This window comes from Plectropomus leopardus, chromosome 15 (genome assembly GCF_008729295.1).
Source record: "Plectropomus leopardus isolate mb chromosome 15, YSFRI_Pleo_2.0, whole genome shotgun sequence".
NCBI lineage: Eukaryota > Metazoa > Chordata > Actinopteri > Perciformes > Serranidae > Plectropomus > Plectropomus leopardus.
Window position 1 is genome coordinate 30,274,939 of NC_056477.1, and position 16,082 is coordinate 30,291,020.

At 37.7% G+C, this 16,082-nt stretch overlaps 1 protein-coding gene across 1 annotated transcript in view; it reads left to right on the forward strand.

Annotated features, from left to right (window-relative positions):
- Positions 1-3,688: 3,688 nt before the first annotated feature.
- Positions 3,689-16,082, forward strand: part of fbxw4 (F-box and WD repeat domain containing 4) — a 54,090-nt gene continuing 41,696 nt past the window's right edge. The window contains exons 1-5 of the mRNA XM_042502255.1: positions 3,689-4,001; positions 6,490-6,585; positions 7,073-7,258; positions 8,783-8,915; positions 9,673-9,758. Of these exons, the coding sequence (XP_042358189.1) occupies positions 3,817-4,001; positions 6,490-6,585; positions 7,073-7,258; positions 8,783-8,915; positions 9,673-9,758 (686 nt within the window). The 5' untranslated portion in view covers positions 3,689-3,816. The remainder of the gene's footprint in view (positions 4,002-6,489; positions 6,586-7,072; positions 7,259-8,782; positions 8,916-9,672; positions 9,759-16,082) is intronic.

Below are 16,082 nucleotides of genomic sequence, written 5' to 3' on the forward strand. Positions count from 1 at the left end.
CTCCCCGTAACCCCAACCTCTTCATTTCCTTTTAGCCATGACAGTTCAGCTGGAAAGCCAACCATAAATGATTTTTTTCGACGGCCCAGTGTTTGGGACATGGCCTTTTAGNAACCCCAACCTCTTCATTTCCTTTTAGCCATGACAGTTCAGCTGGAAAGCCAACCATAAATGATTTTTTTCGACGGCCCAGTGTTTGGGACATGGCCTTTTAGAGAGCTTTCATCAAGGGGACATGTCTTTTTTTTTTTTTTTTAAAGAAAGAGAAAAACAATCTGCATATTTCAATTCTTTGCGGTTGTGCTCAGCTGATCAAAGAGCTGCAGGGATGCCACTCGTAACTGAAGGCTTGAGGACCCTCATGATGTGAATGAGCACAAATTGATGCTACTGATGCTAAACGGTTAAGCGCCTTGTAAAATGTCACAAGGTCAATCAACTTTTGGTAATCATTTGACCGTAACACAACCCTGGCAGTTTTAGTGACTAAACAGGCCTCAGGGCTGTGCTGGGCTGGATTCCACTTACATTCTGTTGCACAATGTCTGTTTACCTCACAATATGAGACGAGGAGCGAAATCTAAACCATTCTGGATCTGAGTGAAAATAAGAAAATTAATTGATTATTGTTACTGAGTGAGAGGGGGACATTTGAAAGCACTGGAAAAAACTAATCAGTGGATTTAGTGTTAAGATTTTTTTTGTTAATTTTTATAGATAGATTGGTAGATTAATAGATATTTAAACATATTGATACATATAATTTGCAGCAACATTGATTGTGACAGTGTACCTAGTGGAAATACAGTTTCAATTGTATTTTTTTTGCACTTATGAACGTAGAAGGTAGATTTATTGGTCATTTTTTTAAAGTTTAAAAGTTTAAAAAATGAAATCACTTTTGTTCTTGATCTTGCTGCATCTTTGGAGTTTAAAGATGAGTTGATTCAAATCAGCAGCCACTATGAAAATTCCATCCAGTTCCTTGGACATGTTGCTGCTGGTGGCATCATTCAATTCCTGCAGTGCATTTTCAAAATTTGCATCAGAGTCCCTTGTCCAAATGGCCCCCAATCTCTCTGTGAAGATGTGCGCAGAGCTTTAATTGCATCTCATCTATCCACTCTCCTACGACCGGACATTAGCCAGAAGAAGGCTTGATAGAGAAGCTCCCCTCTGGTCTGACTTGCCGCTTGGCACGTTGCCATTCTATCACAGTCTGCTGCGTTCAGTCCAAAACCCACACAACCTTTCCCAATGCTGATAAGTGCTTCTCTATTGTAGAAAAGTAGTGCAGCAGAAGGGGTCATGGTGTAGGAGCTGAGCTGGATATTCCAAGATTAAACAAAAATGCACAATCATGCCAAAATTTATGCTATAAGCATGAACACAGCACAAGATATAAACAAATGAACAATGAAAAGCATGGACAATGCACCAAATTGTCCCTAAGGGTTTGTATACATATGAGCAATACAGATGACCAGCTGAGGGACTATATTATGCCATAAATACACTTTATACAGCTTGTTAAGCCATAACGTTACATAAATGCCACAAAAAAACAAAGCCATGCCATTGCAATATGATACAATGTATCACATTGTTGTTGGGTTTTTTGCCAGTGAAACCTGCAGAAGTTTTATCAGTGATGAGTATTGTTTTACTTTATTGTTGCTAGGCCTAGCATTCATTTACAGTTCACCATATTATGAATCAGTATGACATTTAGTTGCAAATGAAATATCCTATAATTCTTTCAAACAACCATAACATTACCACTTTTTCTTGGTCCTGATTGGCTGAAGTCTATTTTAGACTGCTGGTATATTGCAGCTGATACAACACCACTTATAAAATGGATTGGTGTATTGGTATTAATTGCAGTTCATTTTTAATCAACAAAATTTATTTCATTTTTATGTACCAAAAAACTGAAAATAATTTCCACATCTTTATCATAATGGGGTAGCTTCAGTAAATGCAGTTGTTGAATAAAACAATTCAAACTGAGAGGTGTAGAATTCTGTCATATTAGAAATAAACAATGTGGTAAAACATATATATTCACTTCTAAATTCACATTGTCTACCAGAAAGATGCCACCAATTGAAGTGACAGTGTTGCTTTTAACTGTAATACTTCTTTAATATTCTTCAAAGGAAGTGGCAGTTCTACACATCAAGTGACCCGCTGAACATTTAACTCATTTTATGGGAACACGCACAGACCCTGAGGAAGAAATCCAAGGATAAAAGAGGCAGTTCATACCCACCTTTTTGGTATCCTTTGTCTCTGACTGAGGCTTTCAAGTTAAAGACATCTTGACTATTGAACTTTCTTTGTGGTACAATCCTCAGGACCTCATTTTGCCATCATGACACACACACACACACCTGCCGTTTCAACGTTGTGACAGCTGGTAATGAGAAAATTTTATCTGCAGGAGAATAAATATTTGAATGCAGACATCCTGAGAGCATTGCTGCATTATTATTATCCTGTAATACTGGGTAAAACCTGTTCATATGTATTGTTTTGTGGTGATTTATTGAAGGAAGTGCCCACCATGGTGGTTAATTGGCTGAGAAGTCTTTCTGGGGAAAGAAAGGAGTGTTATGTACGTTACATTCTGTGCCTGAACGTCTGCATCTGTAATTAAGAGACACAATAAAAACAAGTTCAGAGAAGCAGCCACCTTGCCTTTTACCAAGAACACTTCAGCCTCAGGTTAACTGTTGCTGCGACACATGAATAAATGTGAGCTCATCGCCCTGCAAAGCTACAGCAGCCTATATGCATGAATTGTCACCTGGCACCTGAATTTTGTGTTTTTCTTTATGTGTCCCCTGCAATGCTGCGAAAGATCACAGCGAAGTAATTAAAGAGATGTCATGGATCGTAATCATGAGTCTGAAAATGATCTTTTATGCTGCAAGGATACCAGTATTGTGTAATTTCCCTGTTGTCAGCAAATCTATATAAAGACCCCAACCAACAATGTGTTAGTCCATCTCTCAGTACTGTCCCTGCCCGTGACCCATTTGTTCCAATCTTTTAAAACAGCTCACAAATTTACATAGTTTCATTTTTCAGTAATGATCAGTTTCTTTCTTTTTTTCCCCTTTTTTTTAAATCACTGGTTATTGTAGTTTTTACCAAATGCTGCTCAGACAAGACAAAATAGCGTAATTGCTGGGATCTATTTTCAGCAGTGTATTACTCCACATTTGTGCTTTGGTGAGTATTTGGCAGTGGTGGGTGGTGGGATGCATTACATTTACTCTGTTGCATGTACTTGAGTAGTTGATTTTATTTCATTTTTGTCAATTAAAGTTTACTTTTAAGAGCAGTTGTTTTGCAGAATAGTCTCTCTCTCTCTCTCTCACACACACACACACACACACATCATAATATGGGTCTTCTGGAAATTTTTGGGCCATGTTTGTTAAGTTTGTTCTCCCCATGTTTGAAATTGAAACAATTTGCTCTGGTTTGCTCAGGTATTTATTTATTTATTTAGAGTTAAACTGATCTTATTGTACTGTTTAGTTTCATTTTGAAACAATAAAAATAAAAGGTAAGAATGGCTATATCTGGATGTAGACACACTGAAGGCACAAGAGATCCCAGCACATACGTCATCACGTCCAGTTACGCAGCGTCGTCGTCATCCGTCTCAGCTCATTGCTGCAATGGCTTCCTGTTTACCCTGTCGAGTAGCTTTCTGAAGATGAAACATATTTTAGCGTGTTTAATAGCCGCTGTTTTTACAGTAGGTCGGTGTCCGGGCTGACAGAGAGCCGAGCCGTCAGCATGCTGCTGTCCCAGCTGCCGGAGGACGTCCTCTACCATGTCTGGTCTTATTTGGACTACAAATCTCTCAGTCGCCTCTCTCAAGTTTGTAAAAGTATCTACCACTTTGTGAACCGGGACGCTGTGTGGAGGAAGATTGCCAAAGAGTTTTTAAACACAGGAATCACTCGGAACGGGACGGACATGTAAGAAAACAGTGGCGCATTGATAACAAGTCTGACGTGTATATTTAGCTCAGCGTTAGCCTGAGCGGTGTCACTGGTGGTGCAGTGACAGTGTTTACTGCTCTCTGCGGACACCTGTGCTGTATGCTGGTCATCAGTCAGGTTCACCACACCTGTGCTTTACACTGTCCGAGTGTGCTGTGGCGGTGGGGCACCTTTACTGTGATCAGGATTGCAGCAGAGCGATTCAAGTAGGCACTGTGTTCATATTTCAATTTAGCATTGAGAACTTCACATGACATCCATGTTTGGAGTACATGAGTGTTATGGTATGGTGCCCCACACCCATGACCACATAACATTTACCCCAGTTCCTTAGTTCCTTTCAGTGTCTATGCAGTATGTTGCCTACAATCAGGGTCGAACTTAACACATTTAGCACACCCCCGCCCCCCTGAATTATTATTATTATTATTATTATTATTATTATTATTATCATTATTATTACCATTAGTATTATCTTTGCCATTAACTAATATCACACACACTCATAAGGCTCTGCTCACAAAATGTGCTTTCCAAAAAAAAAAAATTATACAGTAATATTATTATCTACTTACATTGAATTTTACAACCAACATCAGTCCTAATAAATATCAAATATAAAAACAAAAATCAGAATTTTAATCCCTTAAATGCCTTTTTTTTTTTCATGATGCCACTATATTGTTAGATGGAAAAAAACCCATAAAATAATAAATTCTTTTCATTTCTTTTTTTTCTTTTTATTTTTTTATGACAACAGTCTTGGATATGTCAATGAGTAGCAGCAACATTGATTGTGACAGTGTACCTTGTGGAAATAGCATGTATTTCTCCTGTGGCCAAATATGGTAAAAATGACATCATCAGGTCAAAAAAGTAAATATGACAAATTCCAAGGCAAAAGCCCAGAATGACACCCAGAAATAATACAATGCATGTTTTTATGCTTTGATGTGGGATCTAAAATTGCATTTTGAATGGGTCAGTGGTTTAAATTTTTTGCACTTAACAGTAGAAATGTAAAAATTTTGTTTTCACTGTGTGTTTTCGACTCATTGTAGGAGTTGAGCTAAGATTCTAAGATTAAACCAAAATACACAAGCTTGCCAAAATGTATGCCATATGCATGAACACAGCCAAAATGATCACGAAGAAATGAAGAATGGAAAGCTTCTAAAGTGCACTAAACAGTCCCTAAGGGTTAATGTATTTATTTCATTTAATGGTAAATGGAATAAATACATTAACCCCTCATTAGCAAGAGCTAATGAGTAATCAAAACATATATACACCTTAGCTAACATACCATAAATAATAAAAAAAACAAACAATAAGAGAGTACAGTATGTGCAAATTTGCAAATTTCATCTTCCTCTTGTTTTTGTAGGGCGCCATAATTACTCTTATTCAAGTGCATTTCCTTCAAAAGCTTTGAGCATAGTGCCTTTGGAACCAAAAGTAACCCCTATGAACACGCACCTAGACCATAGATCTGTGACGTGTTTCCACTGAAGACAGTACTCTTACATGTGGACGGGCTTGTTGTCACTCACTGCTCCATCCAGCAGCACTGACTGTATTTTCTTGTTCACCGGTGATACAGAGTGAAGTCTGCACCCTGTTTATCATCCACAGAACAGGGCTGCATTGCGACATTTTTTAGAACAAAAAAGAGCAGGCTGCAGTGCTTTGACTCCTTGTCAGGCAACAGCAGGGGTTTAGTGCTGCTGGGGTGCACAGGACTAATACTCTGCCACATTTTTTTCTCCAAGTTAGGATAAGAATAAATTCAGTTCACATAATATGGTCACAAAGGTCCACTCATTACTAAAAGTGTCTCTCATCCAAGAAAAGCAATAAGTACAGATGGCGAAGCCAAAAAAGTGTTTCTATTGCAGTTTTGTGAAAAATGACTTTTTTGAATTAACTGAAATACCACCTCATGCGAGCATAAAACTTTTTTGCGATATTTTTTTGAAAATGACGTGTTTCCATCAGGTGTATTTTGTATTTCAATTTGTGCAATTTGAGGGTTAATGGAAACACGCCTACTGGCCATCCCAGTGTCCTCCCTCAGGCCTTTCCTCCAGTGACTGGGCCAGACCCACACTGGTCACTGTGGTTGCCGTGGAGATTCAGGTGATAGTGTCATGGCAGTTGTCGACCCCGCTGAGAGCGAGAGGGTGACACATCCTGTAGGTCCTCGCAGTGAGACGGCTTCAAGCTGCTTCCTCCTGCTTCCTCCTGCTCACTGTGCTCCCCCTCTGCCAGGGGCTCGCTCACCACATGTGAATGCATATGCCACTGTTCTGGATGAGTGTCTGCCGCTCCTGCACACAGGCCCCGGCCCCTCACACGAGCACTGCTAGCACCACTGAGCTCAGTAAGGTTGCAGCTCAGCGCCAGTAATGTTTACATCTTTACGTCTACATCTCTAACATTTAAACTGTCACTATCATTGTAGATATCCTTCCATCCCACTGAAGGAGAGAGTGAAGATAGCTCAAAACTGGTATGATGGGGTCTGCAGAAGGGCAGTTCCTCTCAAATGGAAAACAAAGTGAGTATTTTGCCTCTTCGCTGTTTAAAGACTGGAATGCTTTGATGTTTTTTTGATTCAGTATTACCCAGACAATATGCAGTGTAACAAATGAGAAATAGAGCCCTGCTTCTCTGCCTGAACCCAATGGAATCAGGTTAGGTTCTCACCGATTTAACATGTATTTATTTATTAATTTTAAATGAAAACGACTTGAACTGTGTCATGCTTATATGGCACTTTGGAAAGAATTTGAATAGACTATAGGCACACTGAGGGTCGCAGCCTGTTCTGCAGAACCTTTCATGCACGAGATGACAGACTAACAGAGGGAAGAAAAAAAGAAGTGGTGCGAGGAAAAACTCAGCCCTTTGCTTGGAATACATGTTTCAATGTTACAAAACGCATAATGTACTTGACATCTTTTACTGGAGTCTGTCGTGGTGACTTAACATTTATATAAACTAAGCTCTCATCATTTCTCTTAAATCCCTTATCTTGTCCTCAGACTGTTGCCGTGGTTGCAGCTGGACAGGGACACACTGTTTCTGTCTCAGGCTGCTGATATTGGAGCGTACCATCTGCACCAAGACTCCAGGAGGCTCCAGCGTAACCCATATGAGATCTACTCGGGCCACAAGGGCGATGTGTGTCGCTTTGTTCTGACGGACTCTCACCTCATCAGTGGTGGAAGGTAACTAATGCTCATTTTGTTTTTTCCTGGGACTTTATGTGATTTAACCTGCATTTTCTATCTGTTATAGGGATTTTTCATATCTGAAAATATGTAAAGACACACTGCATACACAATTACATACACAGGTACCCGTTTATTGAAGAAACCTTGTTGCACATGACACCGTAATTCCAATGTATTTGTGCAGCAACATACCATAGAGAAGCAGGTCAGAGTGCTTTACTTCAAAACAAAATGAAAACGGGTCGTGTGAAGGGCTGTCCCAAAGTCCTGTTTTTGGGCACTGTATCTTTAGTAAGAAATATTTGCAAATAATTTTTAAAAGTCAGGGAAATCCTTAAAACTAGGGCTGTCAAGCAATTAAAAAAATCGTATTAATTACATACGCTATGGTTAATTAATCTAAATTGATTGTATACGTCGATTTTTTCTGAGAAAGTATTTTTGAAAATTCAATTTTGAATTTTGGCACAAGTGAATCAATGAATAATTAAATAAATTTTAGTGTGGTTAATGCAAATGACTGAAGTTTCCACTCTCTGTCAGTGACATGAGCAGTAACACCGAGTTAACTGTGATTGCTAACTGAAGTCCAGTGATCCCCAGTCAGCGTGATATATTCAGCCCCTGCCACTACACCTTTTTTCCTCTTTTTTGTGCCGTAAAGCTGCTGATTTTGGACACAGTTGTGCTCTTGATGGCAGCTTTTAAGCTGCGTCAGAGGATGCTATCTGTAAAGCCTCTGATAACCGAAACTGTCTACCACCCAACCTGCTCTGCAGTTTATTTCAATCCATTTTGCAGTGAGTTCGTGGGTCGCAGGTTTTTTTGATGAAGCACTTGGTGCTTTTAATTTTTTTCTTGTAAAGCACTGTGCAATGCAAATAACATTTATTACTATTATAATTATGATTATTATTATTGTGTTAAATAATTCAATAATTTATTTAATAAATTGCACTCTTATGATTGATAGAGAGACAAAAAGAAAGAGAGAGTGAGAGAGAAAGAGAGTGGCTGAGTGAGTCAATATGCTGCAACCTGCTCTGCATTAAAAATGAGATTTTATCCGTTTTAAACAGTCAAATCTGTGGCAATGACACATTTCCAACATTCCTATCAAGCTGTTCTTTGGGTGTCGCATGAGCAACTACTGTCATAATGAAGTGCCTCAACAATTAATTTGATCAAATAGTCTTAAATTTCAAATTAAGGTGTTTTTTCTCTAAATTTTGACTGTACTTAACTATGTTTTTGGCTACCTGAAATTGAATTACAGCAAATGGAAAAGCTCCGTGTGCTGTTGTTATGATATCTTCCATCACAGCATGTCTTTATAATTAGTATCACGTTGTTTATTGTTGTGAATGAAATTGTTCAGTAAGCGAGATCAGCTTTGGTAACGGGAGAGAAGTGCTTTATCTCACGCTAAAAGAGGACTTTTTCAATAAATGTTTATGTATTTTGTCCAGTCAAGATATCAGATTAGTCCTGGAAGTAACTCTTCTTTGTCTTTGTCAGTGACGGCAAGATCCTGGTTCACAGCCGGAGGACTGACGAGTCACTGGAGTTATCAGGTCATAACCAGGAAGTCAACTGCCTGGACTCCAAGGGCGGACTCATCATCAGTGGATCCAGAGACCGAACAGCCCGGGTCAGAGCACATCCACATTTTACATTTATTCATGTGATGCACACTGCCATTGTCTCTACAAGCCATATTTGTTAACCCCATTGTTTGAAACATGAACTTTAAAATTGTTCAGAGCAAGAACATTTCACTTCAGATTTATATTGAAATCTTAGCAAACTGGCTCAATTTCTTTCAAAAACAAGAAAAGAAGGCAAAGAAAAACTTAACAAAAATATGCCAAAACATGAGTACAAAGTTACAAGAAAATTACCTTAAATTTTGAAAGAAAAGAAAAGGGAAAAACAAAAATGAACAATGAAATTACCTGAAAGAAGTTATAAGAAGATTACCTGAAAATTAGCAAGAAAAGAAAAGTAAAAACAACAATGAAGAAGGAAATGACCCGAAAGAAGTGCTAGAAAATGTATAGGAAATATATAGTTTTCTTGACATTTTTCCGCATTTTTTAAATATATATTTTTCTCTCTCTTACATTTTTCAAAAACAAATTCTCTTGTTTGTTTTTGATGTTTTAACTGTTTCTTGCTCATTGTCTTTTTTCATGGTTTCAAACGAACAAAAATGGATTTGTCTGGGTTTTAAAGGTTTAAATGCTTGTGAAAGGCATCTGGTAAACTGATGTGAATACAGGTTTCAAAGGGTTAATCATATATTCCATTGAAATTTCAGCAGTAGATATTGTGTGCATATTGCCATATGTGTGTTTATGCATATGTTATTGAATGTGCTTACTGGTGACTTTTGTTTGTTTGTCCAGATTTGGACTTTGACGTCCAGCTGCCCCAGAGACACCATCCCCATGTATGACAGAGTGTGGTCTGTTGCCATCAGTCCCACATTGAGGTGAGTGACACAGCTCAGCATCACTCACAAGAGTTTGGTTAACAAACAGTTTGGTTGCCACACATGGAGTCAGTGGAGGTGGTAGGCTCCTGCTCCTCTTTAAAACCACTCGCTGATGTTATTAACACAGATGACTGACAGTGAGAGATGACACCAATCCACAGTCCAGCAGGTCAATATCTAACTAACTGGATAGTGATAATCAAGGTAACTGGGGGCTGATGTCGGGCTTGTCTTGAATCAAAGTGGATTTCCGCTATAAATGTTTCTCATGGAGCTAACCTCTGTGGTTAGGCCTCCTGCTGACTACTGACTGAACTGTTTACCTTTTTTTCTACCAGCTTGTATAAACTCCTGTTGTTGCATCATATTACCTCGATGAACCCTTAAAAACTGTTTGGGGCATTTTAAGAGCTTTTCAGTTTTTATTTTTTGATAATTTTGGCTGTGTTCGTGTATGTGGCATGCGTTTTGGCAAGATTATGTATTTTTGTTTAATCTGTGAATTTGCAGCTCAGCTCCTACAATAAGTCTAAAATACACTGTGGAAACTAAATAGTTACATCCAGACTGTTAAGTGCAAAAATGCTCTTTTGAAACCCGTTCAAGATGACATTTTTGATCCCACAGCCATCAAAGTATAAAAACATGCATTGTATTATTTCTGGGTGTCATTCTGGGCTTTTGCCTTGAAATGTGTCATTTTGACCATTTTCTACCTGATGATGTCATTTTTTACCATATTTGGCATATGAAAAATTACATGCTATTTCTGCTTCATCAGCAAAAATTAAAAAAAAAAAATCTTTTTTGTGGGTTTTTTTTCCTCTAAAAACAAAGTGGTGTCATGACAAAAATGTATCATTTAAAGGGTTAAAACTATGAAAATTAATGAATATTTGATAATTGTGATTAGGACTGATATTAGTTAAAGAATTAACTCAATGAAAGTAGAAGATAATGTTAATATATAATGGTAACATTTTTAAAGCTTTATTTTCACTTTGTTCTCAGAGCAGTATGAGTGTGTGTAATATTAAAACCAGCCCAGTATTGGTCACATATATTGTATTGTCACATATATTTGTAATATTGTCACAGGTGGTTGTCATTGTCATTGATTTTAGTTTGATTTTAATGCTTCCAAGCATTAATAATGGCCATGATAATCAAAGTCCAAATCAGCTTTGTTTTGAAAAGGAGGTGGCAAATGTCAAATATGGATGTGGAATGGCATTGTCCTCAGTGCAGTGTCCTCAGTGCAGTCATTGACCTCCGCCTCAAGCAATTCTAGTGGCTGTCTGACGAGTTAAAAGAACCGGTGAGACTAATTTTGGATGGTCATGTTGCGACTGGCAGCTGTAGTAAAGCTCTTACTTTGCATGCAGTTATTCAGCCTGACATATGTCATTGTGAGTTTTTAAAAACTTACAGAAACTTTGTGCGCTATAGTCCACCTTCTCTTCCCTCTTTCTGCCACTCTTCATCACACACATGCAGTAACACCAAGTCCCTCGAAAGTTTTGCAGGGTTCAGGTGGTTCATTAACATCTATGACTATGATTGATTCTTATTAGTACCCCCAATCCACCCAAGATAGACAAATAGAGTGTACATTTATAAAAACAGTATGTGTTTCCACCACAGTGCTAGCATCTAGGCTAACCTCCATGAGATTTTAAAATATCCACACAGCTACTGACTGAAATGGGCTTAAGAGAGCAGAACCAAAGTGTTTGAAGTGCTGGTGTAGAAGTGCCTTTGATTTCTCAGCCGTGTTTACACCCAGACACTTAATAACACGCGCACACACACACATACACACACACAGACACAGACACACACAGATGCAGAGTGCTGTAACAGTATCCTGACTTCAGCACCTGCTGGTCTAGCAGAGAGGCAGGTGATGGTCCATCTGGCTGCATAGTGGAAACATCACAGTTCACACACTCTGTGTCCAGCTTCAGGATTAATTGAAAATACAACAGTTAATGTTAGCTCCGCAGCAGGACACTGTCTGTATTATATCAGTAGTTTTTTTATTTTTCAGAATTAGGGATTTGCTTGACTAAACACAGGTCATCACATCTTCAGGTGATCGACCTGAGTGAAGAAGCAGATTGCTTTTTTTTCTGTTGAAGATAATTCATGTCAAGGGCCTTTTTTGCAGCAAGTACCTCAATTATGTCTTGGATGCTAACAAACCTAATCTTTGGCTTCAAGGTTCAGTGATTCTTTATGTGTAAATTTGTTGTGCAGACAGGAAATTCAGAAATCTAAAACAAGACATTGCAACAATACAGATACAAAAGACAATAAAAAAATACATAAAAACAAGTATCATTTGCTATTAAAGTAGAACCTAAGTGTAAAAACAGTAAAAGAAGAACTCTCAAGAAGAATGTCATGACAATCTCCCCTTATACACACACACACTCGCCCACTCACTCACTCCAAATCTTAAAGTGCCAAGTGCATCATCATGTGCTCTCTTTGTTCAATAGAGCAATAACAGCAGGTATAAAAGTATCTGCAGTGAGAGGCACTGCTTGTGGCTCTAAAGCAGATATGTTTTCAATAATAATAATCAATAATAGTCCCTCCATGATTTGGCATACTTGTTTTTTAGATTGTTGTGACTTAAAATGCTCAATTTACCTGCATTTCTAATAAATTGTGATGCATGTTGGAGTATTTTTATTTATTTGATTATTCTGGAAAAGAAAATGTGTAAGCAATTGAAATTATAAATATAGTTGTAGTTTATAGTAGTTTATCTGAGACTATTTATTGCAAAACTGTTTTGTCACACACACACACACACACACACACACACACACACACACACAAACAAACAAACAAACAAACAAACACACACACACACACAGTTTGTCATGCAAAAATGCAAGCATGCCTCTATCACAAAGTAATTTATATCACAGTAACGTTCCCACTAGCCTGCATATTTAATCCAACTCAGCTTGATTCTTTAGCACGTGCAGTCGATGTGGATGCATCAGCTTCTGTCACAGTGATTTGTCTTGTCTGTTGTCCACAAGTTTTAGCTATTCTCTGGTTGTGTTTTGTGGAAGATAATATAATGCTATGTAATGTTGCATGTGGTACCAAACAGTTGAGCCAGGCTCTTGTGCAGTACATCAGGTTATTGTCTTGCACGTTCTTTAGCAGTAATGTTTGTTGTTAAGATGTGAGTCATTTGTGTTGCACGTCTGCATTTTCACAACCAGAAACAAGGTAGTGAGTCTGTGGGAAAGGAGGATGATTGGTCAAATTTGCGCAAAAGTTGTGGTGATTGCAAAATCGCAAGATCGCGCAGAATTAAGATTATGTTTTTTGATGTGTTACAACATTCAATATGAACACTTTTAAAACAATGTTTTTTTACTCTTAGTGACTGTTTGGCACATTTTACATGCTTTGCATTCTACATTTTTTTTTTATAATTTTGGCTGTATTCATGCATACATTTGGCAAGATTGTGTTTTTTTGTTTAGTCTTACATTATTTTTTGTGTTTTTATTTTTCATCTAAAAACATAGTGGCATGACAAAACTCCAGCATTTAAAGGGTTAAAATTTGGAAAATTAATGAATATTTAATGATTATCATTAGGACTGATGTTGGTTAAAAAATGTACTCTATGAAAGTAGAAAATAATATTAATGTATGATATTTTTAAAAGCTTGATTTTGAAAAGCACATTTTGTGTGCAGAGCAATAGGAGTTTGTGTGATATTAAAACCAGAGCACGTTTAGTAACTAATATTGTCATGGGTGGTTTTCATTGTAATATTAATTTTAGTTTATTATTTAAAGCTTGATTTTTTTGTGTGCAGAGTGATATGAGTGTGTGTAATATTAAAGTGGGTCCTAAGGGTTTTTTATAGTATCTGTGCAGCTTTGTCATGTAATGTTCAGTTGAGGTTGGGGAAGTGAATAAATAAATAATGACCTTTGGTTACAGTAAATAAAACACTTGTTCTTTTAAATTAGCACGATTTAAGCAATATCACACGAGAGGGAGTGATGTTGTACTGTATATCATCATGGCAGTGATTCGGTCTGAAGATAATCACAGCCGTGATGATATACAGTACAACATTACGACCTTGAGTGTGATATAGCAGAATGATACATGCAGAGTTGTGTAAAACGTAAATAAAAACAGAATACAAGGATTTGTGAATCCTTTTCAACCTATATTCAATTGAATACACTACAAAGACATGGAACATGTTGCAGGCATCAAATTAAGAATGAGTGAATTTTTGCAAAAAAACAATCAAGTTTATCATTTTAACATTAAATATCTTGTCTTTGTAGTGTGTTCAGTTGAATATAGGTTGAAAAAGATTAGTATTCTGTTTTTATTTACGTTTTACACACCGTCCCAACTTTATTGGAATTGGGGTTTGTAGTATAGCGGGGAATCCAATACATGCACAGTACTGGTAAATGACTCCGAAACTTTCTCCTGTCTCTCTTGACAATAGAAATGGATTGCTGTGATTATATTCTCTACTGCTATTCTTGTAGTACTTTCGAGTCATCCAATATAGAGAGCATTTTTTGGAACAGGTCTACCACTAACTTATTGTTCAAAAGATCTGAAAACTTTTATCAGCAGTCTTTTCTTAATATTAGAATGACCTCTAACACTAAATAAAATTTGAATCCTTTAAACCTTATGTTAGTCCAGTCAGAGTCCTGAAGCCCTGTAAATAAGAGAGGAGCACATAAAATGTCCTCATTTTCTATCTAAACTTCAAACTGTTGCATACAGGGAAGTAAGCAATTCAGTATATCAGCGTGCATGCATGGTAGCCCTGTGTGTCTGATCCAGGCCTTGCAGCGTTTCTCAGATCTGACAGGAGCAGGCAGATTATCCACATCATTAATTCTCCAATTTGCTGGCTGAAATAGCAGACCGTGCCTCAGCCCACCGCCCCCTCAGAAAGGAAACTTGTTCCCTACCTCTCACTGACCAGCGGCCTGGTTAATTAAAATTCTTCTGGAGAGCAGGTGTCAACTCACTGATAAACCTGTTAGACTTACTTCTGCCCCACACACCGAGAGGCTCGCCCCTCCTGATCCCCGAGAGCTTTCTGCATAAGCCCAGCTAAAAAAGACAAATGAGGTGACAGAACCAACCAAATCAAACATTTGAGAAAGAGCTTGCAGAGCCAGAGGTGTAAGGCTGTAACAGATAATAAGGTTGAACTGAAACAGTAGTTGTAGACTTCCAGTGTATCTGACAGTCAGTATTCTCATTAGATATTATGATGCTGTAATTACAGATATAGACATTATAATGCAGTATAGATATAGATATAGATATTATAATGCAGTGATTATAGTGTATATGTTTTATATGTATTATAGAACTGATCAATACACACCATACATTGTGCAAGGTCTTAAAGCTACAGTTGGTAACTTTTCTATTTAAAAAAAAAAGTCATATTTTCTAAAACCGTCACCAGACAAGTTTCCATTAACCCTCAAATTGTGCAAATTGAAATTGCAAATATACAATACGCCTATTGGAAAACGCATCAATTTAAAACAAAACTCCCATTTATTGCAAAAAAGAAGTTTTTATGAATGATGAGGTGGTATTTTTAGGCAACTGGGAAAAGCCATATTTTGTAAAACAACAATGGAAACACTTTTTTGGCTTTTTTAGGTCACATGATGCTATGGCTATGTGCTTATCAGTAGGATCTGGCTCTCTCATGATGCAGCAGGAGCTACAAGAGCTGTTATTGCATCACATAACTCTTCAAAAGTTTAGAATCCACAATTCCTTGTGAAATCATGGACTATCACCCCCAAGATATCCCTCATGTGTCTTCCAGTTTTTTGAACAGGTTTTCTGTAAAATGCCTTAAATAAGATCTGTGGTTAACACAGGCTAAAGATATTTAGGCGTGGTTAAATCGGACTACAGTGTTTGTCGAGGACGATAGACGCTGTCATAACTCGCATAACTCTTCACAAGTTGAGTGGATCATTTGGAAGTTCTGAATTTAGAATTCCTCTCTGAAATCGTGGACTATCACCTCCCAAAAATCCCTCATATGTGGCAACTCCCACATATAGGGGGCTTGGCTTTCCATTGTAGTTACATAACACGACTACGTGGCCTGGGATTGGAAATAATGACGGCTAGTGTGGTGGCTGCAATAGAAATAAAGCTGATAATGTTTGAACATCCATCACCATGCTTCTTGGAATGTTATCACCAGAGGAGAAAACGCAGAACATCACTCAGTGGAAACACAGTCATGTAACAATTGT